At 33.1% G+C, this 23219-nt stretch overlaps 2 protein-coding genes across 19 annotated transcripts in view; one reads left to right on the forward strand and one right to left on the reverse strand.

Annotated features, from left to right (window-relative positions):
• MBD-R2 (PHD finger protein MBD-R2) overlaps nucleotides 1–12890 on the reverse strand; it is a 56528-nt gene extending 43638 nt beyond the window's left edge. For all 14 annotated transcript variants that reach the window (XR_013875463.1, XR_013875462.1, XR_013875461.1 and 11 more), the window contains exons 1-7: nucleotides 12623–12890; nucleotides 10839–10895; nucleotides 10278–10339; nucleotides 9339–9398; nucleotides 2021–2212; nucleotides 1032–1140; nucleotides 275–364 (exon numbers count right to left, since the gene is read on the reverse strand). Coding sequence is in view for 4 of the 14 variants with exons in the window: in XM_080149851.1 (XP_080005977.1) it covers nucleotides 275–364; nucleotides 1032–1140; nucleotides 2021–2212; nucleotides 9339–9398; nucleotides 10278–10339; nucleotides 10839–10895; nucleotides 12623–12784 (732 nt within the window). In the remaining 10 variants the exon portion in view is untranslated. The remainder of the gene's footprint in view (nucleotides 1–274; nucleotides 365–1031; nucleotides 1141–2020; nucleotides 2213–9338; nucleotides 9399–10277; nucleotides 10340–10838; nucleotides 10896–12622) is intronic.
• Nucleotides 12891–17181: 4291 nt separating this feature from the next.
• Nucleotides 17182–23219, forward strand: part of LOC145307424 (phosphatidylinositol-3,5-bisphosphate 3-phosphatase MTMR4-like) — an 85172-nt gene continuing 79134 nt past the window's right edge. For 4 of the 5 annotated variants that reach the window (XM_080149863.1, XM_080149864.1, XM_080149866.1 and 1 more), the window contains exons 1-5: nucleotides 17182–17271; nucleotides 18063–18120; nucleotides 18962–19022; nucleotides 20335–20432; nucleotides 21201–21259. In XM_080149863.1, the coding sequence (XP_080005989.1) occupies nucleotides 18067–18120; nucleotides 18962–19022; nucleotides 20335–20432; nucleotides 21201–21259 (272 nt within the window). In that variant the 5' untranslated portion in view covers nucleotides 17182–17271; nucleotides 18063–18066. Of the gene's footprint in view, nucleotides 17272–18053; nucleotides 18121–18961; nucleotides 19023–20334; nucleotides 20433–21200; nucleotides 21260–23219 lie in introns of all 5 variants that reach the window. The other variant, XM_080149865.1, reaches the window with a different exon arrangement.

Here is a 23219-nt window from a genome sequence, read left to right on the forward strand (position 1 = left end):
TCTTAAGATCTTATTAACCCATGAACCAATTGAGTTAAGCTTTACAAAGGTCCTGTGATGGTTTAAGGCTATTTTGTTTTCAGATTTATGTCTTAATGGATGGTTTTAATCTACTTTTCTAGCCCCTCTTTGTATACAGAGTCCCTGAATGCTAGGGGCGTAGCCACTAGTATAATCTAACCTAAAGGAACATTACTCCGTCCCCCTCCGTTTTCAATTTGAATGAAAGGAAAAAATCTTTTTAAAAAGTTATTTTTTTTCTGTGAAACCCTGCCTTTCGTTTTCTGGTTCCATCGGCTCCCTGATTCTCTCCAGCTGCGGCGCGCAGCTCTTCTTTCAGCAGTTCTAGATCCTCTTGGCAGCTCTGAAAAAAGTTTTTTTTTAATGCAACTATCTCCTAATCAATGCGCAAATAGCACTTAAAATCCGAATTTCAGGATGAAATTTTGAATGAGTAATCCTTGGTAGGTCTATTTTCCCTAATCGGATAAATTGTTGGAAAAGTAACAGCTGGCGGCTCAGCCGTTAAGCCGGTTTTTAGCTATTTTCAGGGCAAATCAATCCTTAATTTCGTAGGAATCAACTTTTGTACATTATTTGGTATAAAAATGATACATTTGGCATTTCATAGCCCCTACCAGTCGTTTTTAGTCGGTTCTAGCTATTAAGCAGACGGTAATAGAAATTTTGAAAAAGTAAATTGGTAATTTTTTTTAAAAATAAGATTTCAATGTGTTTTAATATCCTTATAATAAAGTAACAGGATGTGTGTATGTCTGTCTGTACCGCTGAACCGATCGGGTTCTCCTTAAAAGGGTAGATTCTCATAGGTCCTGGGAAGGTTTATAACTATGTTTGGGGAGGGTACCACCACCCTCCCAAGAGAAATCACAAAAAAATCGATTTAACAAAGAGAGTTCAACGAAACATAAACGTCAAACGCAACATAGACATATCTAAATTTAAAAAAAAACATTTTAAGTGCCACTAGAGGCCTCTAGGGGCGTAGCCGCTAGTAAGCTTTAATTTACCTTGATGAACGGGGCATCTTCAGACGTCAATTTTCTAATATTTTTGGGCAGAACTTTCTTCTTTATACCATCATAATACTCCAACAAATAACTTCCATCTGGTTCGAATCTAAAAACAAGGATGGTAAATGTAAAAATAGCCTAAAACCTGCTAAAAAGCGGTCCAACCGCCAATGATGTTTTATAATCAATTGAGCTCTTTGATGATGGGAATGTTGTCCAAAAATTTCAGCTTTCTATCTTTTATAGGAGCTGAGTAAATCTCATTTCCCCCATAGCGTTACAGACGGACTGACTTATAGAGTAGCTTCACTACTAACAAGGATGAAAACATCAATATAACAAGGATGACAACATACATGAAAGCGAAGCTCTGAAACGGTAGGTCAAACGAACATTCACACTTGTAGAGTGTCAGAACTTAATAAGATTGAGTCTTAACAAAATTGTAAGTAAATTTGTTGCAAAACTGTTTAAATGCATGATATTTTAAGGAAGTGCTTAGTTTTCAAGGCTTGATTATACTAATAGAGATGTTTCGCTTATAACTTTGTACCTTGTGGTAATAGAAATCAGTATTCCAAAACTTCAGATAAATAGGATAATTTTAACATACAAAACATTGTTATCAAAAAAAGTAAAAAATCAGCATGTATTACATGGACGTACCATTTAAATTTCTAGTACCAACAGCTACCTCTCTAGAACTGTTTGATAACGTTTTGGAGCGGAAAATAGTATTATGTGGAGATAGGTTTTGTGACTAATTTGCTCTGAAGATAGCCAAAAAATGGCAAAACGGCTGAGCCGCCAGCCATTACTTTTCCAACTTTTTGTTCGATTTAGGGAAAATAGACCTAAAAGGATTACTCATGCAAAATTTCAGATCGAAATTGGAATTCTAAGTGCCATTTAATCATTGATTACGAGATGGTTGCACTAACCCCCCCCCCCCTTTATCATCCATTGTCTTATCCCTTATTACTTACCTTAGAATTTTAGCTGGGTATTTAGTTTTGTTCCACAACGCCATAACCTCGTCCCCCTCCCTAAATTCTTTAAATGGGGGTGGGGGAGGGTGTACAGCCGCCTCGCCCCCACCACCATGATTGGCCCCGCCATGGCTGTTAGGATAGGCGGAGGCTCTGTCTGAGTTTAACACGTCTATCTTTCTACTGCGCCTAAAATTAGAATCCCGTTATATAAAGAAGTAAGCTTTTTATGTCCGTAGGGAAGGATCTCGCGAACCACTGAACTGATATAGTTCTTCTTTGCAGTGAAGCTTCTTTTAAGTCCAGGGATGGATTATACTTTTTGGGGAGGGATATCTCCACCCTCCCAAGATATATCGTCCTTAATTTTTTTTAAAGATTTAGAAAAAAATCCATAATAAAAAATTTAGGATATCGAATTCAACCAGGGGTGTATATTCTGCATGGGATCCCCGGCTCAGGGGGGGGGGGGGGGAAATAAAAAATAAATGGTTGGAGGGAAAAAAATGTAAAAATTAAGAAAACTGAGAACATTTTTTCCATTTCGCCCCCCTCCTTGGTTAAAAAAACTAAAAAAATGTGTGGTAGGAGGGATAAAATAAATAAAATATAGAGTTCTTTAAATATTTTTCTATTTCCCCCCCCCCCCCCACTTTTTAAGAAAAATCTAGGGGGGAAAAAAATAAAAAAGTTTTGTAGCAGGGGGAAAAAAAATAAATCTTGTGCAGAATATACACCCCTGAATTCAACACTTTCTCCCAAATATGCCCCTACAGGCAAAAACTAAAAGAAAATCACGAAACCTTTAAAGATAGGGTTTATATCTTTAAAAGCATGACCGACAGACAGATAGACAGACAAATCGAAAGGGATAGTTCTACGAAGTGTATTTAAAGAGTTAAGAGTAGTGAACATTTATATGGCTAGCTATGATTATATGTTAAAGAATTTTTAACATTGACCAGACCAAACTTTTTTTATTTGACAATATCTAAAAAAGTTAAAGTGATTTGCCACATAAATTACATGAGAATGGTCTATTTTTTTCCAAATATGTATAGCCAAAACACCAATATCAGAGAATCTTTTTCCACATGTTTCACAAGAGTTATAAAAAAAATTGAACAGGGGTTCCCCTTGGGACAAGTTACTTAAAAAACATAAAAAATAACGTCCGGTTCATTATAGGACAGGATATATATATGCAGAGTGACCACTCAAAATTTACAAATATATAGTACATTTATAGTACATAAAAATTTTCATATAGTACCATATAGTGCACAAAATTTAAACTAATATAGTACCATATAGTACCAAATTTTTAACTAATTATGTAGTAATACCATATAGTACCAAATATTAAAAAATAGTACCTATATATCTTCCTATTATATAAAGTACTAAGCTTTTTTTCTCTGTAACGAAGGATCTCACTACTCGCTGAACCGATTTAGTTCTCCTTTTCAAGGAATCTTCAAATATGTTCTCGGGTGGTTTTAGGCTATTTTATTTCAGGATTTATGTCTAGGGATGTTTTTAGGCCTTTTTTTGCCATTTCCTAGCTCTTGAAATACAGAGCCCCAAGATGCTAGGGGCACAGCCGCTAGTATTAAATAAAGTAGTAAGGGTTTTATGTCTGAAGCTTAAGATCTCATTAACTTCTGAACAATTGGGTTAGCAATTTTAGGTAAGCTTCACTGAGGTCGTATGTAGGTTTTGGGCTATTTAATTTTCAGAATTATGTCCTGGGATGTCCTAGAATCTAGGTACTTAGCTGCTAGTCTATAATACAAAGAAGCTTTATGTCTGTCCGTCTGAAGATTAAGAATTTGGTAACTGCTGAACTGAATGAGCACTACTCTCCAGGGAATATACATACTGGTCATATAGTGGTTTTAAGCAATTTTTGTGAGGTTGGTAAATCCTAACCCCCTCAAAAAAAGAAAATGATATCCCCCACTAAATTTTTTCTTGTAAGTAAAAAGTAATTGCTGAACCAATTGGGCTCTACTCTTCAGAGAATATTTGTACTGTTCATGTGGTGGTTTTAAGCACAGTGTGGGGCAAAGCCGCAGAGAAAAAAAACAAATAAAGGGGATAGGAAATCCCCCTTAACAACCCCCCCCCCCCAAAAAAAAAGAAATTTCACCCAAAAAATGGGATATTCCTAGGGTAAGGGGGGGGAAATTTCGGGTTTTTTTCGGTTTTTTTGAAAAAAAATGGGGTAAATATTAATATTTTCAAATGAAACCAAGACCAGTAGAAAGCTTACGGAAAGGACTATCAGGTCCTAAAAGGACATTATCCTAGGACTTTTAGAAGTTGGCCGAAATTGACCGCAAAAAAGTTACCGATATTTCCCCACCACCGGGGGAAATATCGGTAATTTTTTTCAACCTAAAAAAAATCGATGAAAAACGGCCAAACGGCCAGTCGAACATAAATAATCATAATTAGTATAGGTTATAGGGATTATCCACAAAAAGTTTCATAATGATCGGACTATTCCTTCTATGTTAAAAATGAATTTTTTTGAAAGACGCGAATTTTCGATTTTTTTTTCGAAAATTTTTTTAAAAAAAACTTAAAATTAATATAAGAAAAAAACGTATTTTATTACTTTTTAGGCCTGATCCTAAAAAAGCTCACATTGAACTATAGATTTAGCCCAAAAAACATGAAAATTAATTAAAAATTGACCTCAAAAATTGAATGTGAAGCAAAAGTGTCATCTTTGCAAAAAATCTTGACTACATTTTAACCTTAAAAAAATCGATGAAAAAAGGCCAAACGACCAAACAAGCGTAATAAATCATAATTAGTATAGGTGATTGGGATTAACCACAAAAAAATTCATAAAGATCGGACTATTCCTCCTATGTCAAAAATATTTTTTTTTTAAAGGACCAGAAATTTTGATTTTTTCCTCGCAAAATTTTGATTAAAAAAATAAAATTAATTTTTTTTTTGTTTTTTATCTGTTCTATTCATTTTTAGGCCTAATTCTTAAAAAGTCCATATGAAATAATAGATTTGACAAAAGAAAACATGAAAACATGACCTTAAAAGTTGAATTTTAATTTCTTTTGAAATTACCGATTTTTCCCCCGGCGCCAACTTTGGTCATTTTTGAAAAAAATATTAACCCGATTTTAAAGCTCTCAACGGATTTGGAAAAAGTGGGCAATTTCTAGTTCAAAAAGTTTTTCAGATCAGCTCTAGGTCTTACCAATTTTTGTGTAGGTCGATCTTTACACACCTACTAAAAAATTTTTGGAAAAAAAAAATTTTTCGTCCGACTTTGAGACCCAATAAGTACCCTTAATATTCATCTCACAAAAAATTCATTTTATACTTTTTTGTAGGCAATTTAATAAGGAACAAATTTGCTTTTATGTTTTTTTCTGTCATTTGAAAGGAACATGGAGAAAAAGGTCATTTAATGAAGGTAGGTCGAAATTACCGAGAATAGCCCCTTACCGAAACTTCCCCCCCCTTACCCTAGTAATTTTAAACAAAAATAGTTTTCCTTAAAACTGAGGACTTTTTAAAATGAAATAATAAGGTTTTGTGAAATGATGAGGGAGCATTAAACAATTTTTTTAATTGGTGGAAGAACCGAACACTAGAAGACTTTTTTTTTCAAATAAGTCCTAAAAATGGACATTTATTGCGTAATTAAAGGGACTGTGAACGAGAAAATTTCTCATCAGATTATCAAATTATGTCCAAGATTGGGGAAAAATTTCCAGACTATATAAATGTGCGGTTACTTGTTTTTTTTTTCCCTTCTATAGCTAACACTAAACTTTTGACATAGTTCTCTATTTTTCACAACAGTTAAGCTGACTTTTAACACAATCCTTGCTTTAAACCAATGTATAGTTACTTAGAAATTGATAAAATAAGCAATATTTTTTATTGAATACCAAATACAATAACAAAGCTAGAAACAGGTTTATTTATTAGTATCCAAGTAACTTTAGATGGCCCACCTTTAATTAAAAATTTGTAAATAATAAAGGTGCAATATTTATTTATAAACAGTCTGATAAAAGTGTAAACTAATTCTCCAAAGTGGGTCATTTATTGTCCAACACAATAAAAAAGGATATTATTATTTTAAACAGGGTTTTGGATCCGGATCCGCAAGGATCCGCATATTTTGAGTCCAAGGATCCGGATCCGGATCCGCAAAAAAAATGCGGATCCGGATCCTTAGACTCCAAAAAATGCGGAAAAAATTGAAAAATCTACCTAAATTTATAAAAAATCTCAGACATTCTCTTGATGAGAGCCAATCTTTAAGGTTTAGGTTCAGACTTGAAAATTAAAAGTATTTTTGACTTCGAATTAAAGAATAAAATTTTTTTGAAAAATTTGGTGATTTTATTTTTATTGTCAAAGATCCGGATCCGCACTGACCAAATTTTGAGGATCCGGATCCGTATAAAATCAATGCGGATCCGAAACCCTGATTTTAAATAACCTCTGAGATTCAACCCTTTGTAGACAGTGAGTGTTAATAGGACGTTTTTGGTTGATCAGTGTAGTGAAATGTGCTTAGAAAATGTTAAGATTTGATAATCAGATAAGAAATTTTTATGTCCACACTCCCTTTAAAGATGTCGCACATAAAGGTATTAATTAAAATTTACAGTGAGGATCTAAACCTATACATTTCACCGACTCAGAATTACCAATTTTTTTTATAATTCAATGGGCGTGCTGTTCCAACCAGTTCCTTTCATGATATATAATACTCAAAAAAGTGTTCTGGTTGCTTTTGTTCAGCAATACGTCAGTTTTGATTTTCATAAAAAAGGGAAGGGTTTCCTTCTGGAGGAGAAAATTTCTTCTTCTTTCAAAGTATGGCTTTATTTACCTTCCTGAAAAGTAGATTAAGAATCAAAAAATGGTTTATAAAAATATTGACCCTTGAAAAGTTATCCTTAAATAACTCAAAATCTGCTGATTTTGCTAAAACATCCAAAATTGTCAGTCTTTTGAGGATAGCCCTTTCTATGATCAAAATCTTTAAAAATCGTTTTTTTAAATTCTTTAATATACTCTTTGGATCTACTGCAGTTCATGGAAAAATATTGCTGGTAAGCAATATTTCCAAAAATCTATAAATTTTAAAGGCTGCTAGCTGCCAAACGGCTGAACGTACAGATCATGCCCGCACACTGTTTTAAGCGGAATAAGAAGGCCTACAAATAATCTGGAATAGCCATAAATCAATAATGCATAATCATCTCGCAGTGCTGAGAAATGCTCGAAAAAGACCTATTTTACGCGTTTTTTCTTCAGTGAAGCTTTCCCTGTGCATAATTGGATCTTGGCTATTCCAGATTATTTGTAGGCCTTCGTAGGCCGCTTAAAATGGTGTGCGGATATGATCTGAACATTCAGCCGTTTGGCAGCTAGCAGCTTTTAAAATTCATAGATTTTTGGAAATATTGCTTACCAGCAATATTTTACCGTGAACTGCAGTAGATCCTACTCTTCAAAGCAAATTCAGGAAGGTGTATAAAGCCATAACAAAAATTCTTTTTTTTTATGAAAATCAAATTGACATATTGCTGAAAAAAGCTACCAGAACACTTGTTTTGGTGTCAATTGTTATATATCATAAAAGAAATGGGTTAAAATAGTGCGCCAATTTTTTTGCATTTTGAGTCGGTCTACTATACATACACCTCCAAGGTCCTACCCTAACCGAGCAGGGCATTCTTTACTTAACCTAACTTGGTCATCTAGCAATATACAGGAAAAGCACTAATTAAAAATTTAGCCTATGTATTTAGCCGCTTCAGCAATCATAAAAATATGAAGAACAAAAAGAGTTTTATATCTTATAAGAAATAATAAAAATGATTGAAGCAAAAAAATGTATGATCAAGGTGATTTTCAGAGTCATTGCATATTTCAAAGCTTATAATTTTACTTTACATACCCACATCACTACTCTCTATATTAGAATGTATTAGAGCTGAAAGTACATTGTAATATTACAAACAATATAATAATACTTTGGTTGGTAATAAGTTTTAAAATAATATTAAAAAAATTTCATATAGTACCAAAATTTTAACTCATATAGTACATATAGTACCTAGTTTGTCATATAGTACCATATAGTACAAAATTTTGACTATATAGTACATAAAGTACATATAGTACACAGTGGTCACCCTGTATATGTGTGTATATTGTAAGTAAACCGGACGGTTTTCTTTATTTTATAAAAAAGAATCTAAAGAATATATATAAAACCATTCTCATGTAATTTATGTTGCAAATCACTAACTATTTTAGATATTGTCAAATAAAAACAGTTCGGTCAGGTCAATGTTAAAATTCTTTATCACAAACATATCTATCCAATGCCTAATATATTCTACTACGACATATAAAAAGATCACTACTCTAAGTACTATACTAAATATTTTATTGGTCATTCTTTGTTGTTATGTCACGTGTATTTTGTTGTATAAAAAGTTCTATTAACTAGTAAATGCTATCTAAAGTTGTATTTATGACAAAAAAGTTTTTGCCATATATATTATATAACATGCAACGAAGTTAAAAATAAAAATGAAAAACTCATTTTTTAAGGAAAATCCCTGGTCAAATCTTTTAATTTTAATCAATAACTTTATATTATGCACTACTACGTTATTTAAAATAGAAAAAACTTACAGTTCACTATTTTTTTTTAAATGCACTTCGTGAAACTATCCCTTTCAACTGTCTATCTTTAGTAGCAGATGGAAAATCACATTTCCCCTCTTTACGTTAGTTACGGACAAACTGACGAACAGACAAAGTGAATTATAGAGTAGCTACGCTACTAACAGTGCAAGATGTAAAAGCGACTGAAGAGCGGTCAAGGAAATTCTATACTAGCTGCCGCCGCTGATCTATCAAGTATGTACTACTAGCGGTTTCGCCTCTAGGGCTTTGCCCCCTGAGGTAATTTTTAAAAAAAATTATAAAAAAAATCTGGTGCACTTTAAGGTCAGCACTATTTTTTTTTTTGGTGGGGGAATTTTTCATTTTTGGGGGGGTTGGGGGTGTCCCACAACCCAAGAAAAGAGCTTAAAACCACTGCAGGACCAATAGGTATATACCCTGAAAAGTAGAATCCGATCGGTTCAGTGGTTACCGAGATCTTAAGGGACAGACGGACGGACACAGACAGACATCGTTCTACTTTGTATTATAGATTGTTTGGAGAATTTTCACCATAAAAATCAAACCTCTATCTATAATAGTTTCTGAGATACTACTGAACAAAGTGACCAACCTGTTCTTTTTTGTGGCGGGTCTTAAACGTTGCGACTCCATGCTAATCCATTCATCATGCCTAATCATAATAAACAAAATTACCCTTTCTTGTTGTAAATTAATATTATTGGTTGAAAAGTTCAGCCAGTTTGAAATTCTATAAGAGTACCCAAAGTTTTAATAGATGAGATACACCCCAGGAATCTTAAGGGATAAGACAATGGCCGATAAATTGATTACATCCTCAATGATGCTACACAACTTACCAACCAACCAATCACAATTCAATAAAAGTACCCAATGTTTTAAAGCCAACGTGATGTTGTAAAACTTTGGGTTCTTGTGTAATTTAGAATCGTGGATACAATTGCAGGGGTGTATATTTTCAAATTTGACCCTAATGAGAAGGGGAGGGGGAGGGGGGGTAATAAAAAATATGTAATTGGGGGAGAAAAATGTAAAAATTAAGAGAACTGGAAGCCTTTTTTTCTTTCCATTTTTCTCACCTTTTTGGTGAAAAAACTGAAAGAATATCAATGTGGGAGGGGGGATAATACGAATAAAATAAAGAGTTTTGAAAATATTTTTCCATTCTATTTCCTTCCTTGCTGGAAAAAAAAACTAGGAGGAAAAAAAAAATCAATAGGTATGTGATAACAGTTATTATCACATCGTAGACAGCTTTCCGCGGATGTTAAAGTTAATAATACCGAGCCCCCAAGGGGCTAAAGCCAGGGCGAACAAAACTGGTATTAATTTTAGGATTTTTATGATAATATTCTTGGATAAATGCCTATAATACGATGCTATGAATGATTTTTTCTGTATAGCTGAGAAGCGGTTCTAATCCAGTGGATATTAATCGTATTATAGACAGCTTCCGCGGATAGAAAGGCTTAGAAACAGTTCTAATCCAGCGGATATCTAGCGGTTTGGAAGCCAAACTGGAGAAATGTACCTGAGATTCCATCCGTGAAAATGAATTAAAACCTCCTTTTCTCTCGGATCAACTTCAAGTACCTGAAAAACAACATGGTTAAAATGGACGTACGACCATTCTGTTAACTGCTACAAATTATAGAGTTGCTACACTTTCTATATCGTATCTAGGTAACTACTACGGGAATCACCATGCAAAGTTTGAAATCGATATGACAATTCTAATATGGCTAAAACGACAAAAAAAAACGTTCAATAGTTGCAAGGAGCTTTTGTCCCGCATAAATAATAGCGTGTCTGCTTTCTGTCGGGAAGGTGTCGGGTTCCAGTCTAAACAGGGTGTATGCAAAAAAAACAAGCCGTTTTCACTCCATAGGGGGAGCATAGGCCGCTGACAATTTATAAGTATTTCTGTAACAAAGTCAAATTTTGATTGGTTGATTCGTTAAGTTAAATGTTCAGGCGTTTCAACCAATAATTTTAATCGGCAGAAGAGGTAATTCTGTGTATCATCATTGGGGATGTACATCAATTTATCGGCCATTGTCTTATCCCTTTAGATCCCTGGGGAGAAACTGACCTTTGCTGTCCACCATTTGTTGTCAATTCTATCTCTAGCTTCAACCCGAGTTCCCTCCTAAAAAAAAAAGAAAATAAAATACCTAAATTTTCCAGTATAGCTAAGAAACCGATGAATTTCAGAACCCTATATCATGGAAAATTTTCCAAAAAGGGGGAGGTAGGTTGTTCTAAAATTATGTAAAGGTAGGAGTTTTAAGGCTTAAAAACAGTAGTACTTCGATAATATTCAATAAGTATAAATCTATATTTTTTTGTCTATGGTCTATTCAATAAGGAACATACATATATATTGAATATAATCGTTCTAATACTGTTTCTAAGTTTCTAACTCACACCTTTACGGATTTTTAGCACAACCTACCTCCCCCTTTAAAGATAAAATTTAAATCCAGTTTTGTTACCTCAGGCCCGCTGAATAGCATTAGTTATACGTTATAAGGCCTCTATTAGAAAGTAGTAAAATTCATTTTGTTGCTGACCTATATAAATCCTATTTTACAATAAGCAAGAATGACAACACCCATAAAAGCGAAGCTCTGAAATCTAACGGTAGAACAAACTAACTTAAACATGTAGAGTGTCGAAACTAGGGTTGGCAATCCGTATCCGAGTCCGGGATCCGGAATCCGCCCAATTTTTAGCTAATTTTGGAATCCGAATCCGGAATCCGTTTTTTAATAGCGGATTCGGATTCTTAATTGGTAAGCTAATATTAGCGTCTTGAGTTTTTTCTTTCAACTCCGCCCTTTTGAAGGCATAGATTATCATCATTATATGTAAAATCTTTTGAAATCTGGTTCTGTTCTCGGAAGTGAATTATAGAGAACACCAAGAACATTAATTTTTAAAATTTAAAAAAAAAGCTTTTAAAAATATTGCTAGAATCCGGAATCCGCCAAAAAATAAGAATCCGGAATCCGCCACTTTTTTGACGGAATCTTGTAAGAATCCAAAAATTTGACGGATTGCCATCCATAGTCGAAACTTAGTAAGCAGAATATTAATTTCAAGGTATACACAGAATCGTAATTAAAACTTAAACTTCTCCTAGGAATCAATGTTCCTAAAATCAAATGAACAGGATATAAAATATCCTGTCAAAAGTTGTCGTCAAAGAAGTCACCAAAGTTTGAAAACGATAGGACAATTTTAGCATGCCTAAAATTTTTCATTTTTTCCAGTATGGCTTTGAATCTGATTTCTATCCGCTTGATTATAACCGATATTCAGATCTACAGAAAAATCATGCATAACATCATATTACGGAAATTTTTTGACTAATATTAAAATAAAAATAATACCTACCAGTTTTGATCCCTCGGGTCTAACAAAACTGGTTTAATCTTAAATTTTTCATTAAAATACCCATGGAAAGCTGTCGAAAATATATTTTAATAAATAACTTAAACTATCAAAACACGATAGGCCAAAGGAACAAAGTTATTATAATACAGACAATTTTTTTCGTGGCTAACAAAACTGGTTTCAATATTGTAACTTTTCATTTAAATATCCGCGGAAATTGTATCAAATACGATGCGATAAATAACTATTTTAGTCTTTATTTATAACGAGGCTTGTAAGCATTTGTGACCAGAGAGGGGACAATGGGCTGTTTATTACACTAGTCCCCAAAGTTTAATAATAACGTTTTCTTATTCGTTGGCTTAACAACTTTGGGGACTAGAGTTAATTTTGATTGAGTGAGTTTCCATACGTTTCAACCACTAATTTATCGGCCATTGTCTTATTCCTTTAGACCCCTTATTATTTGTGACTCACCTTGAATATAATATCTGTTCGTCTGTTTTTGGTGGTGGGCACATTCGTCGCCAAAGCTGCTTGCTGATGGTGATCCAAAGATTTCGGCGATTTTCTCTGACTAATATTTGGCGGATTTTTATGTTTCGGACTTGTGGTGGTGGCCGTTTTATCGCCGGGCATTATTGTGGTCCATCATTATAAATTAAAATCACTTTTTATTCATTTTCGCCCATTTTTTTTTAAAGCTTTGTTGAGTTATCTAAAAAATACTAAATCATTGGGCAATGAGAAGTATATATTTATTTTGTAATGTGAGCGACAGATTAACGGACAAAAACAGCCATTACTTGATGCTCTTAGGAAAGGTATATCATCAAAAAATAAATATATTGTGAAGGTATCTTAGTTGGCAGACGAGAAAATCACATTTCCAGAAAGGACGACGGACAGACAAATTGAATCATAAAGCAGATTCGCTACCCTAAATGATCGTTTCAAAATGATTTAAAGATTGATCAAACAAATTGGCCAGGGCTAACAAAACTGGTATTAATTTTATGAATTTTGTCTTAATATTTGTGGAAACTGTCTTTAATACGATGATATACAATACTTTTTTGGTATGGCTCTGAGAACCGGTTCTAATCCATCAGTTTCGAAGCCATACTGGAAAGGTAGAAAACAATTAACGTGAAGATTTACAAGGCATTAACAACCAACAAAGGACATCAAAGCTTAATTTTTCATTTAGTAAAATTTAGCAAACTACACCAGTCCCCAAAGTTTTATAATAACGACGAGTTTTATTATTCGTTGGCTTTAGGTTTGAATAAATTTTGATTGATTCATAGAATTTAGTGTAACATCATTGGGAATGTACATCAATTAATCAGCCATTGTCTTATCACTTAGATCCTTGATAATTAATAATACAATGTATATAACATAAACGTAATACCTAATCACTAGAAAACTCCCCATTTAAATAAAAATATTCTCACAACAATTTCGAATCTCCAGGAATAATCACCAATGATAATAAACAAACCTAATTAATAATTATTGGTTGAAAAGTTTGTCCACTATATTTTCGACTTTGAAACGAACTAATCTACGAACCCAAACTTTTAATGGGTTTTAAAACTTTGGGTACCAGTGTAATTTACAGTAAAATGTACTCTCCCTCCCCGTTTACAAGCATATCAATGTATATAATAATAAATAAAGCCATAAAACGTCAATTTTTTTTTTTTTTTTTCACAAAACTTGGGCGCCATTTTGAAATGGTAGTTTTAATATAATGGATTTGTTATAACTTGGATGTTACACCAGATTATCATGGACTCTAATAAAGTGAAACTAATTGCTGGCTAAAACAATTATTCATCCTTTTTACTCCATCTACTCTTCTCCTACTGAATGAATGAACTGACCAATAAATAAGTTTCATGTTAGCAAGCTAAATTTTTTCTCTTGTCATAATATCCATATTTATTTTAAATCCATTATAATGGGAGGGAGAGGAGTTTTAGGATGAATAGGGCAGCAAAAGGGGAAAGTGGTGATCCTCCTTCTTTAAAAACGAATTTTTTCACATCTTAAAAAAGTAAATTAGCCTTTTAATAAAAACAAAAAATATACAAAATGTATGCTTAGAAATTTCTTTTTTATTTTAAATTTAAAAAATATTTCAAATAAAAGTTAGCTTTAAAGTGAGTAACTGCAAAAAAGTGAAGAAATAAAGGTATCAATTTCATCATATTTCTGCGCAGCTAAATATGGGGTAAACAACTTTTCTTTTCATTTTTTTATTTTTGAGGAGAAGTTTTTCTATTATGCGAGTCTTTTACACGTACATACGTCTGTACGTCAGTCTGTATGTAGCAAACAGATTTTTTCGGTAATTTAACATGTTAAAACTGTCTTTTATCGATTTAAATGTAATAAAAACACTAAATATTTCATTTTTACAGGGTAAACAACTTTTAATTGAATTTGTTATTTTTTGATATTCCTATATAAAAAAGTAACTTGATGTTAGTCTGTAGCATAAAATCTTATAAACCGCTGCACCGATAGCAATTCCTTGATAGCAATTCAAATTTCAATCCAAACTTTACTTTATGAACATAAATATGGCTACCAGATCGAACAAAATTAAGATTTATTTTTTTAAAAATTCTAAAATTCAGATTTATTGAACCTTAGTGAAAAAAAATTATTTTTAAAGAATATATTTTTCAGATTTCGATTTATTGGCCATTTTTACATACTTGTATGGCAACACTATTAAATGAATAGCGCAGAAATGCCGCGGATTTTCCAAATAAACAACATCCCAAATTTTAGAAGATTTTCCCCAAAATATTTAGAAGATTTTCTCCAAATATTTTAGAGAATTTTTGATACTTGTCTGTCAAGGATTAAATCAATACGTAAAGTAAAATTGAACCCTGCACCAATTATTAATATCATCAAACCTAGCCTAACTCTTGCGGGGTAACTTGTAACGGACAGACAGACGTGATCCTATTACTTTTACATCAGCGTATAAATGCAGGCAGGGAGGGGACATTAGGCTGTTTATTATTTAGTCCCCAAAGTATTAAAATAACAATTTCTTATTCGTTGTCTTAACAATCTTAGGAACTTTTATTTAATTTTGATTGGTTGGTTCATTTAGTAGAGTGTCTAAACATTTCCACCACTAATTACAATCTACTGAAGGGGTAATTTTGTGTATTATCATTAGTGATGTATATCAATTTATTGGCCATTGTCTTTTCCCTTTAGATCCCTGATATTAACATATTTTTTTGTTTGTGGGGAAAAAAGGACTGTAAATTGTTGGCCACCCTGTTTGTTTTGGAAATTGGAATCTGCGATGTAATACAAATACAAAGGGGAAAAATAGAAAAGGGAAAGGAGAATTTTTAAAGCAAAATAGTTAAGGAAAAAAATGAACAGTTGATGACTTAAAAAGTGATTTTTTAGTAGCAAAGCTACTTTATATGTTTAAAACTTTGTCTGTTCGAAAGTTGGTCCTGGATGCTGTATGAAAAATGTGAATATCTTGGCTGCAATTTAGGATAGACTTCCATTTTTTTGTGATGATTCCCTTGTCTAGCTACAGATTACTTAGGATACAGCTAACTTGATACGTCCGTCTATCGTTTAATCAAAATTTAGATAGTGGTCCCCAAAGTTTCAATGAAATAGAATATATAAGTGTTTTTACTATAGCTTTGGGAACCATAATGATTTACAGCTAGTCCCAATGTCCACTCCCTCCCTTATTAGCAGAAAATTATGTCATTAGGGATTTTAAGGGATAAGACAAAACGATGCACGCACACCCCTAATGATAAAGAACAAAATTATCCCTTCTATAAAATTATTGTCTGAAAATTTGTTTGATTTTCTATAATATAAAATACTAGCAGTTACGCCCCCTAGAGGCCTCTAGGAGCACTTGAGGAGCTAGGGAGGAGTTGAATTCGATAACCTAATTAAGATTTAAAAAGAAAAATAGTTTTTTGAGAGGGAAATTTTCTAGATATACGATTTCTCTAAGGTACCCTCCCCCAAAATAGTTAGAAACCTTCCCTGGACCTATGAAAAGCTGTCCTGTAAAGTAGAACCATACCGATTCAGAGTTTAGCGAGATCCTTTGGTACAAACAAACATCCTGTTACTTTATTATAAGGATTAAGGTTGATTAAAGGTACCCAAAAATGTCGTGGTTAAAAAACTTTGGGTACTAGAATAATAATAATATGACAAATGGACGCTTTACATCGCAATCATAGGGCTTAGGGCTGACAACCCTATCCCATATCCATATAAAGCAACATTGTTACAGAAACACTGACAAATTTTCAGCGGCCTATGTTCCTCCTGTGGAGTGAAAAGGGCTTGTTACTTGTTACTTTTTTCTAGAATAATATTTGTTATTTTCAGATAAAATAATGGCATTTGATGTCTCTGTTGTTTATGGATAAAATTATATAAACTTATCTTTTTTTTCCCAGGAATTTTGTGCCTCTTTAATTTAGTAGCGCATCAACTCTCTATAATTACAGTATGTACATTTTACGGCTGTACGGACGTACGTGGATGTTATAATAACGCAAAAATTTCTATATTATTACTGATTAACAATTTACTGTTTTTTCAGTCAAATTTCTAATTTTCTGTTTTTTTTATATTTCACCTTTTTTTTCTAGAAAGGGGTAAAGATAATGGGCGAAAATTTGTTGTACATCCCCAACGATGATAGACAAAGGTACCTTTTTTTGGAGAAATAATTTGGTGAAAAAGGTTTTAACCACAACGTCAAAATTTAGTTGAAGTCCTCAAAGTTTTTAAGCTTAACTCTTAAGAAAAAATTATTATGGGCATCAGTGTAATAAGTGTTCATTAAAAGTCCCCAAAGATAGTAAGCCTACGAATAAGAACCGTTATTGTAAAATTTTGGGGACCATTTTAATAAACAGCCCAATGTCCCCTCCCTCCCTGTATTGTAAAGCAGTTGCGCCACATATATTAATTAAAAATTTCAATATTGACACAAAATATTTCTAGTTAGAAGATTTTTTCAAAAACTTTGGAAGATTTTCTTAATTCTAATCTTGCTATCCACTACTTATATCAAACTTAAAAACAGGGTAATTCAGAAGTTTCATTAATGCTAAAATAGCTGGATGTGTGTGTGTGTGTTAAGTAAAGTATCGAAAACGATAGAACCAATTTATGTAAAATTCATTAAAAGAAGCTTGAAAATAATACAGGTTTTAGCCTATTAAGCGCGAGTTAATCCAAAAACACTAGGTATGTGATAACAGTTATTATCACATCGTATTATAGATAGCTTTCTGCGGATATTAAAATTAAATATGTTAAAATAAGTTTTGTTAGACTTGGGGGGCCGAAGGCCCGGTCTAACAAAACTAATTAATATTACTTTTATTTACTTTTATTGTATTCTTTGTGGAAAACTGTCTGTAATACGATGCTATATAATATATGATCTTTCAGTATTAAGAACTGGTTTTAATCCAGCGGATATTAATCGTTTTGAAAACAATTTTGTACATTCCCAATGTCGATAGTGATACAAAAAATTACTCCTACTGTAGCCTAAAATAAGTGGTTGAAGCGTTTGAATACTCAACTTTATAAACCTAACCAACCAATCCCAATTCACTAAAGTCCCCAAAGTTGTGAAGCCAGCGAATAAGAAAACAACGTTATTATAAAACTTTGGGGACCATTAAATAAGCAGCCCATTGGTCCCCTCTCTCTCTGCCGAAGAGTTCATAAAATCCACGAAATTAATTAATTTGGAAAAATAATCCGCGAACTAAAATTGAAAAAATCCTCGAATTCAAATTTAAAAAATCTATGAGTATAAAAAGGGTCCCCATAAGTCAACTTCTGAATGTCGCAGTGTGTCCAGGACGATGTTTACCATGGTGAAAGCTGCAGAGTTGTATCCAATCAGAGAGCCACAGAAGGTCTGTACATAGATAGATAGATAGCGTGGGAAAATTATAAGCAGTGTGGGAAAATGACATGGATCATGGGAAAATTATAAGCAGCGTGGGAAAATTGTAAGTAGAGTGGGAAAATTACAAGGATCATGGGAAAATTATAAGCAGCATGGGAAAATTATAAGCAGCGTGGGAAAATTATAATCAGCATGGGAAAATTATAAGTAGTAAAATTAATGTACATCATCAATGATGATACACAAAATTACCACTTTTGTAGAATACAAAGTGTGGTTGAAACGTTTGGATAATCTATCTAATGAATCTCCCAAAGAAAATTGGTTAAGCAAACTAATAAGAAAACATTATCAATCAGGGTTGTAAAAAATACAAGGGTTGTTGAAAACATCTTAGCTCAGTAGTGGGTACCTTTCACCCCTAAAAGCTACCTATAAACCTTCCTAGGAACTATGAAAAGCTAAACTGTAAAGGGGAACCATATTGGTTCAGTGGTTAGTGACACCCTTGGAGGAAATTAGACAGACAGATGGCATGTTACTTTATATAGATGGTGGATTCCTAAAAAAAATAGGGTCTCTGTATCGCTGCCTCACCAAAATTGCATGTTTTTGTGAAAAATCCTCGAAAATCACATACCTAAGAAATCTACAAAAATTTAAATCTTATGTTAACATTAATAACCTTCCATGATTTTATTTAATTTTTGGAGATTTTCATTTGATTTTGGAGGATTATTCACAAAAACAATTTTGGTGAGACAGCTACCTACCTTTTTTTTCTTTTAAATCCACCTTTGTTTTATTTAGAGCATAGGTATCAATTCTATTATATATTTTTTTTTCAGGAAAGTGAAGATTTACAGATTCCCTATCAGCTGGTGGCGGGGGAAAGTGTTCTCTTTATCGGTATGTATCCGCTGGATTAGAACCGGTTCCCAGTCATACTATCCGCATAATGTCCGCGGAAAGCTGACTATAATACAAAGCTATAAATAAATATATAAAATGCAGGGATCTAAAGGGATAAGACAATGGCCGATGAATAGATGTTCAATGTACGTCCCCAATGATGATACACAAAATTACCCCGTCAGTAGATTAAAATTTGTCGTTGAAACGTTTATTAAATCAACCAATCAAAAAATATTAAAGTCCCCTATGTTGTAAAGCCAACGAATAAGAAATATTGTTCTAAAACTTTGGGGACTAGTGTAAAAAACAGCTAATTTCTCATTATTAAGAAAGGGGGGGGGGGGGGTTAATGCAACCATCTCGTAATCAATGATTAAATGGCCCTTAGAATTCGAATTTCGATCAGAAATTTTGCATGAATAATCCTTGGTCTATTTTCCCTAAACTGAACAAAAAGTTGGAAAAGTAACGGCTAACGGCTGGCGGCTCAAATTTTATAGATATGGTATTTAAAAAGGTTTCATAATTTTCTACTTTTTATATTTTTTAACGATCACTGTACATTTTTTTTGTTCATTTCTCCATCTTTGATAATTTTTTGCTTCGCAGCTTATTGATGTTGTCATTCTTGTTATCATAATTAAAGACGTTAAGAATGGTTCCTACTGCTGCTATATCAGAAGCGCGACATAAATAGTTAGAGTAGTTAGGGGAATGCCTTGGCCAAAAACAGGCGCAACTCAATACCATGCACAGTTAGGACTTCTCAGACAAAGGTCGTGCAATCAAAGGGTTGGTTGTCTGATGGGTGTTGATAGCCTAGGCGATTGAGCGCGTTACATTGCAATTTAAAATGCAGAGTAGTTTCAAAGGTAACGTGGAGAGGACTTGTACCCGAAGCGTCACCACGCCCCTAGAGTCAATAGTCAAAAAACTAGGTTTATATTCCTTTATCTATCTATCAGAGACGTTGTTACTGTTAGGGTTTTGGTTAGCGTGATCTTTAATTACAGACATATTTTCCAGGGATCTAAAGGGATAAGACAATGGCCAATATTTTAAAATATATTCTTAATGATGATACATAAAATTACCTCTTCTGTAGATTAAAATTAGTGGTTGAAACGTTTGGACACTCAACTAATAAAATAACCAATCAAAATTCAATAAACGTCCTCAAAGTTGAATACCTAGCTGACTAACAAGATAGCGCTTTTATATAACTTTGGGACAAGATTAATAAGCAGTTCAATGTCCCCTATCTCGCTCTACATCCTTTCTTTTATGATTAACTTGTCCTATTTAGGTGAAACTCGGCGAGGAGTTATTTCAGTTTCAAACTACAGACTCTATGTGACAACACCCCAGGGCCATATAAATCTACCACTGGGTTTAATAGAACAGGTACAATTCCATTTTTACCCACTGGCGGCTACGCCCCCTAGAGGCCTCGAGGTGCACTTGAGGAGGGGGGGGGGGGCCGGGGGGGGGAGTTGAATTTGATAAACCAATGTTTTGTTTTTGATTTAAAAAGAAAAAGTAAAACAATTCAATTTTAGTTAGGTAGGTATTAAAGATTGAAAATATAGGTTGGGGGAGGGGGGCAATTTCTCCTGGAAGGTTGGTGGTACTCCCCCTTAAAATAGTTATAAATCTTCTCAGGACCTATGAGAAGCTACATTTTAAAGGAGAACCATTTCGGTTTATCGAGATCCTCTGGTACAGACAGACACTGATCCTTTTATATTAGGATAGTCTGGCCGTTATATGGTTAAAATAGCTGCTTTTTTATTATATTGAATGTAGCTTTTTGACCCTTCTCAAGCAGCTGATTGAACTTTTGATTATCCGCTTATTGACTGCTTTTTAGCAGCTAGCTGCTGTTTGTCCAATGTTTGAATTTAATATGGCTTATGAATGTATCGTAACGGCTATTTGGATGCCTTTGAAGGAATTTTGACTGGTATTTAAAATTGTCCCTTAAATAATATTATATTGTTGCGTTTGACCATAGTTTTACAGCTTTTAACAGCTTAAGAACAGCTTATTTAGCTGCATATTGGCATTTTTTTGGCAGCTTTATCGCCTTTTAATCAATTTTAAGCAGCTTATTGACCTCTTTAAAGCAGATTACACTTTTTCAAACAGCTGAATGACTGCTTTTTGTTTAAGGTTGATGCCCAAGACTTATTTTATCTGAACATATATTGTAAAGATGGCCGCTATTACAGGTGAGTATCCAAAGTTTTATTACACTGGTACCCAAAGTTTTATCACACTGGTACCCAAAGTTTTATCACACTGGTACCCAAAGTTTAATTACGACATTATCTTTTTTGTTGGTTAAAAAAAATTGGGCACTTTTGTGAATTTTTATTAGTTTTTATTATTCCAAACGTGTTGTTTTGAAACTTCATAAACAATAATGCTAACCAGCAAATTTTAATTTTGATTATCCTAATTGGGGATGTACATTAGTTTATTGTCCATTGTCGTATCCCTGATATTCGTTTATAGCTTCTCGACAAGTCTGTCCATCTGTCCGTCCGTTTGTAATGCTATGGTATAAATGTTTTTAATGGTGGATGGTGATTCCTTTAGTAGTTAGGTACAATTTAGAAAGCGTAGCAACTCTATAACCATTACCAGAATGTCCGTACGTCCATTTAAACATGTCGATTATTTTACTTTTTTAACAACAAATTTTTTATGTGATCAAATCATCCAATTGATCTGATTTTTGGTATATTAATTCCTGGGACAACAAAGTATAATGTTTTAAGCGAAGTAACTCTATAATCAAGTTCTAAAAATGTAAGAATGTCCATAAACATTATCCTGTATCAAGCAGTTTTTCAACAAATTTACTTACAATATTTGGTTCGACTCTTATACATTTATATTCTGACTAATCAGTTCTTACAATATACAAATGTTAATGTCCGTTTGTCCTACAGTTTCAGTGCTTCGCTTTTGTGGATGTTGTCATCTTTGTTTTCTTTGTAGGTTAAGTTTGTAAACTCGTCATTGGTTAGGTAGTCTTACAAAAGAATTAATTTTGATTTGGTTGCACAAAGTAACAGTGTCCAAACATTTCCACCAATTGTTTTAATATGCATTTAATATAATTATTCTTTTTTATAGTAATTTATCATCCATTGTCCCAACTAGTGTTCAGAGTTTTCCCCTAGGGGAAGGAATTTTTACACATTTTTCACCTTAAAATAACCTTAAACCATCCAGTGCAAAATCTAAAAGTTTAAAGCCAACTCAGTACCTATTTAGGTACCGGTTTCTTACAGACAGACAGACGGGCGGACATTTCGAATAATAGAGTATCGTAGAAACTTAAAACAAAAAACACAACTTTAAGACTTGAGGTCGCTTTTTTAGTAAAGTGATTTAGAAAATCCGTAAAAAAAATGTTAAAAAATCTGTCAACATAGGTACTTAGGGTAAAGCGGGGCGAACTCTGTGCTTTTTTCGGTTTTTTGAACCTGCAAATCGTAAAAATTATTTTTTTATAATGGGACCAAGACCAGTAGAAAGATCTCGGAAAATTCGATCAGGTCCTAAAAGGACGTAAACCTAGGACTTTGGGGAGTTTGTCAAAATTGATCTCAAAAACGGCACAGACTTCGCCCCGCCTCGAGGCGAAGTCGGTAGGGCATTTTCAAGCTTCAAAAAATCGATGACGTATTGATTTTATTACAGCATGCCCAAAAGGTAAAAGTTGCTAAATGTAATAAAGAGTATGCACAAAAATTTTTATTAAGATAGGTCAATTTTTTCTACAAAAAAAAATAATTTTTCCGAAGTACGCGAAATTTGACTTTTTTTTCGAAATTTTTTCTTTGATAAAAAAACATAAAAATACTACTAGAAAAAATAACTTTTTATGACTTTTAAGGCCTGATCCTTAAATTCAGGCAATTTTGAATAGATTTGGCCAAAAAAAATTAGTTCTATAAGCAAAATTTCCTAAAAAATTCAAGTTGAAAAAAAGAAAAGTTTGGCAAAAATCTGTGGTCGATTTTCCAGCTTCAACAAACCTATGACATATTGATTTAATTACAGCATGCCCTAAAGGTTAAAGTTGCTAAATGTAATAAAGAGCATTCACAAGAAAATTTATAAAGATCGGACAATTTTTTCAAAAAAAAAATGTTTTTTTTAAAGTACGAGAAATTT

This window comes from Acartia tonsa, chromosome 15 (assembly GCF_053477335.1).
Source record: "Acartia tonsa isolate MP-2025a chromosome 15, ASM5347733v1, whole genome shotgun sequence".
Classification (NCBI taxonomy): Eukaryota; Metazoa; Arthropoda; class Copepoda; order Calanoida; family Acartiidae; genus Acartia; species Acartia tonsa.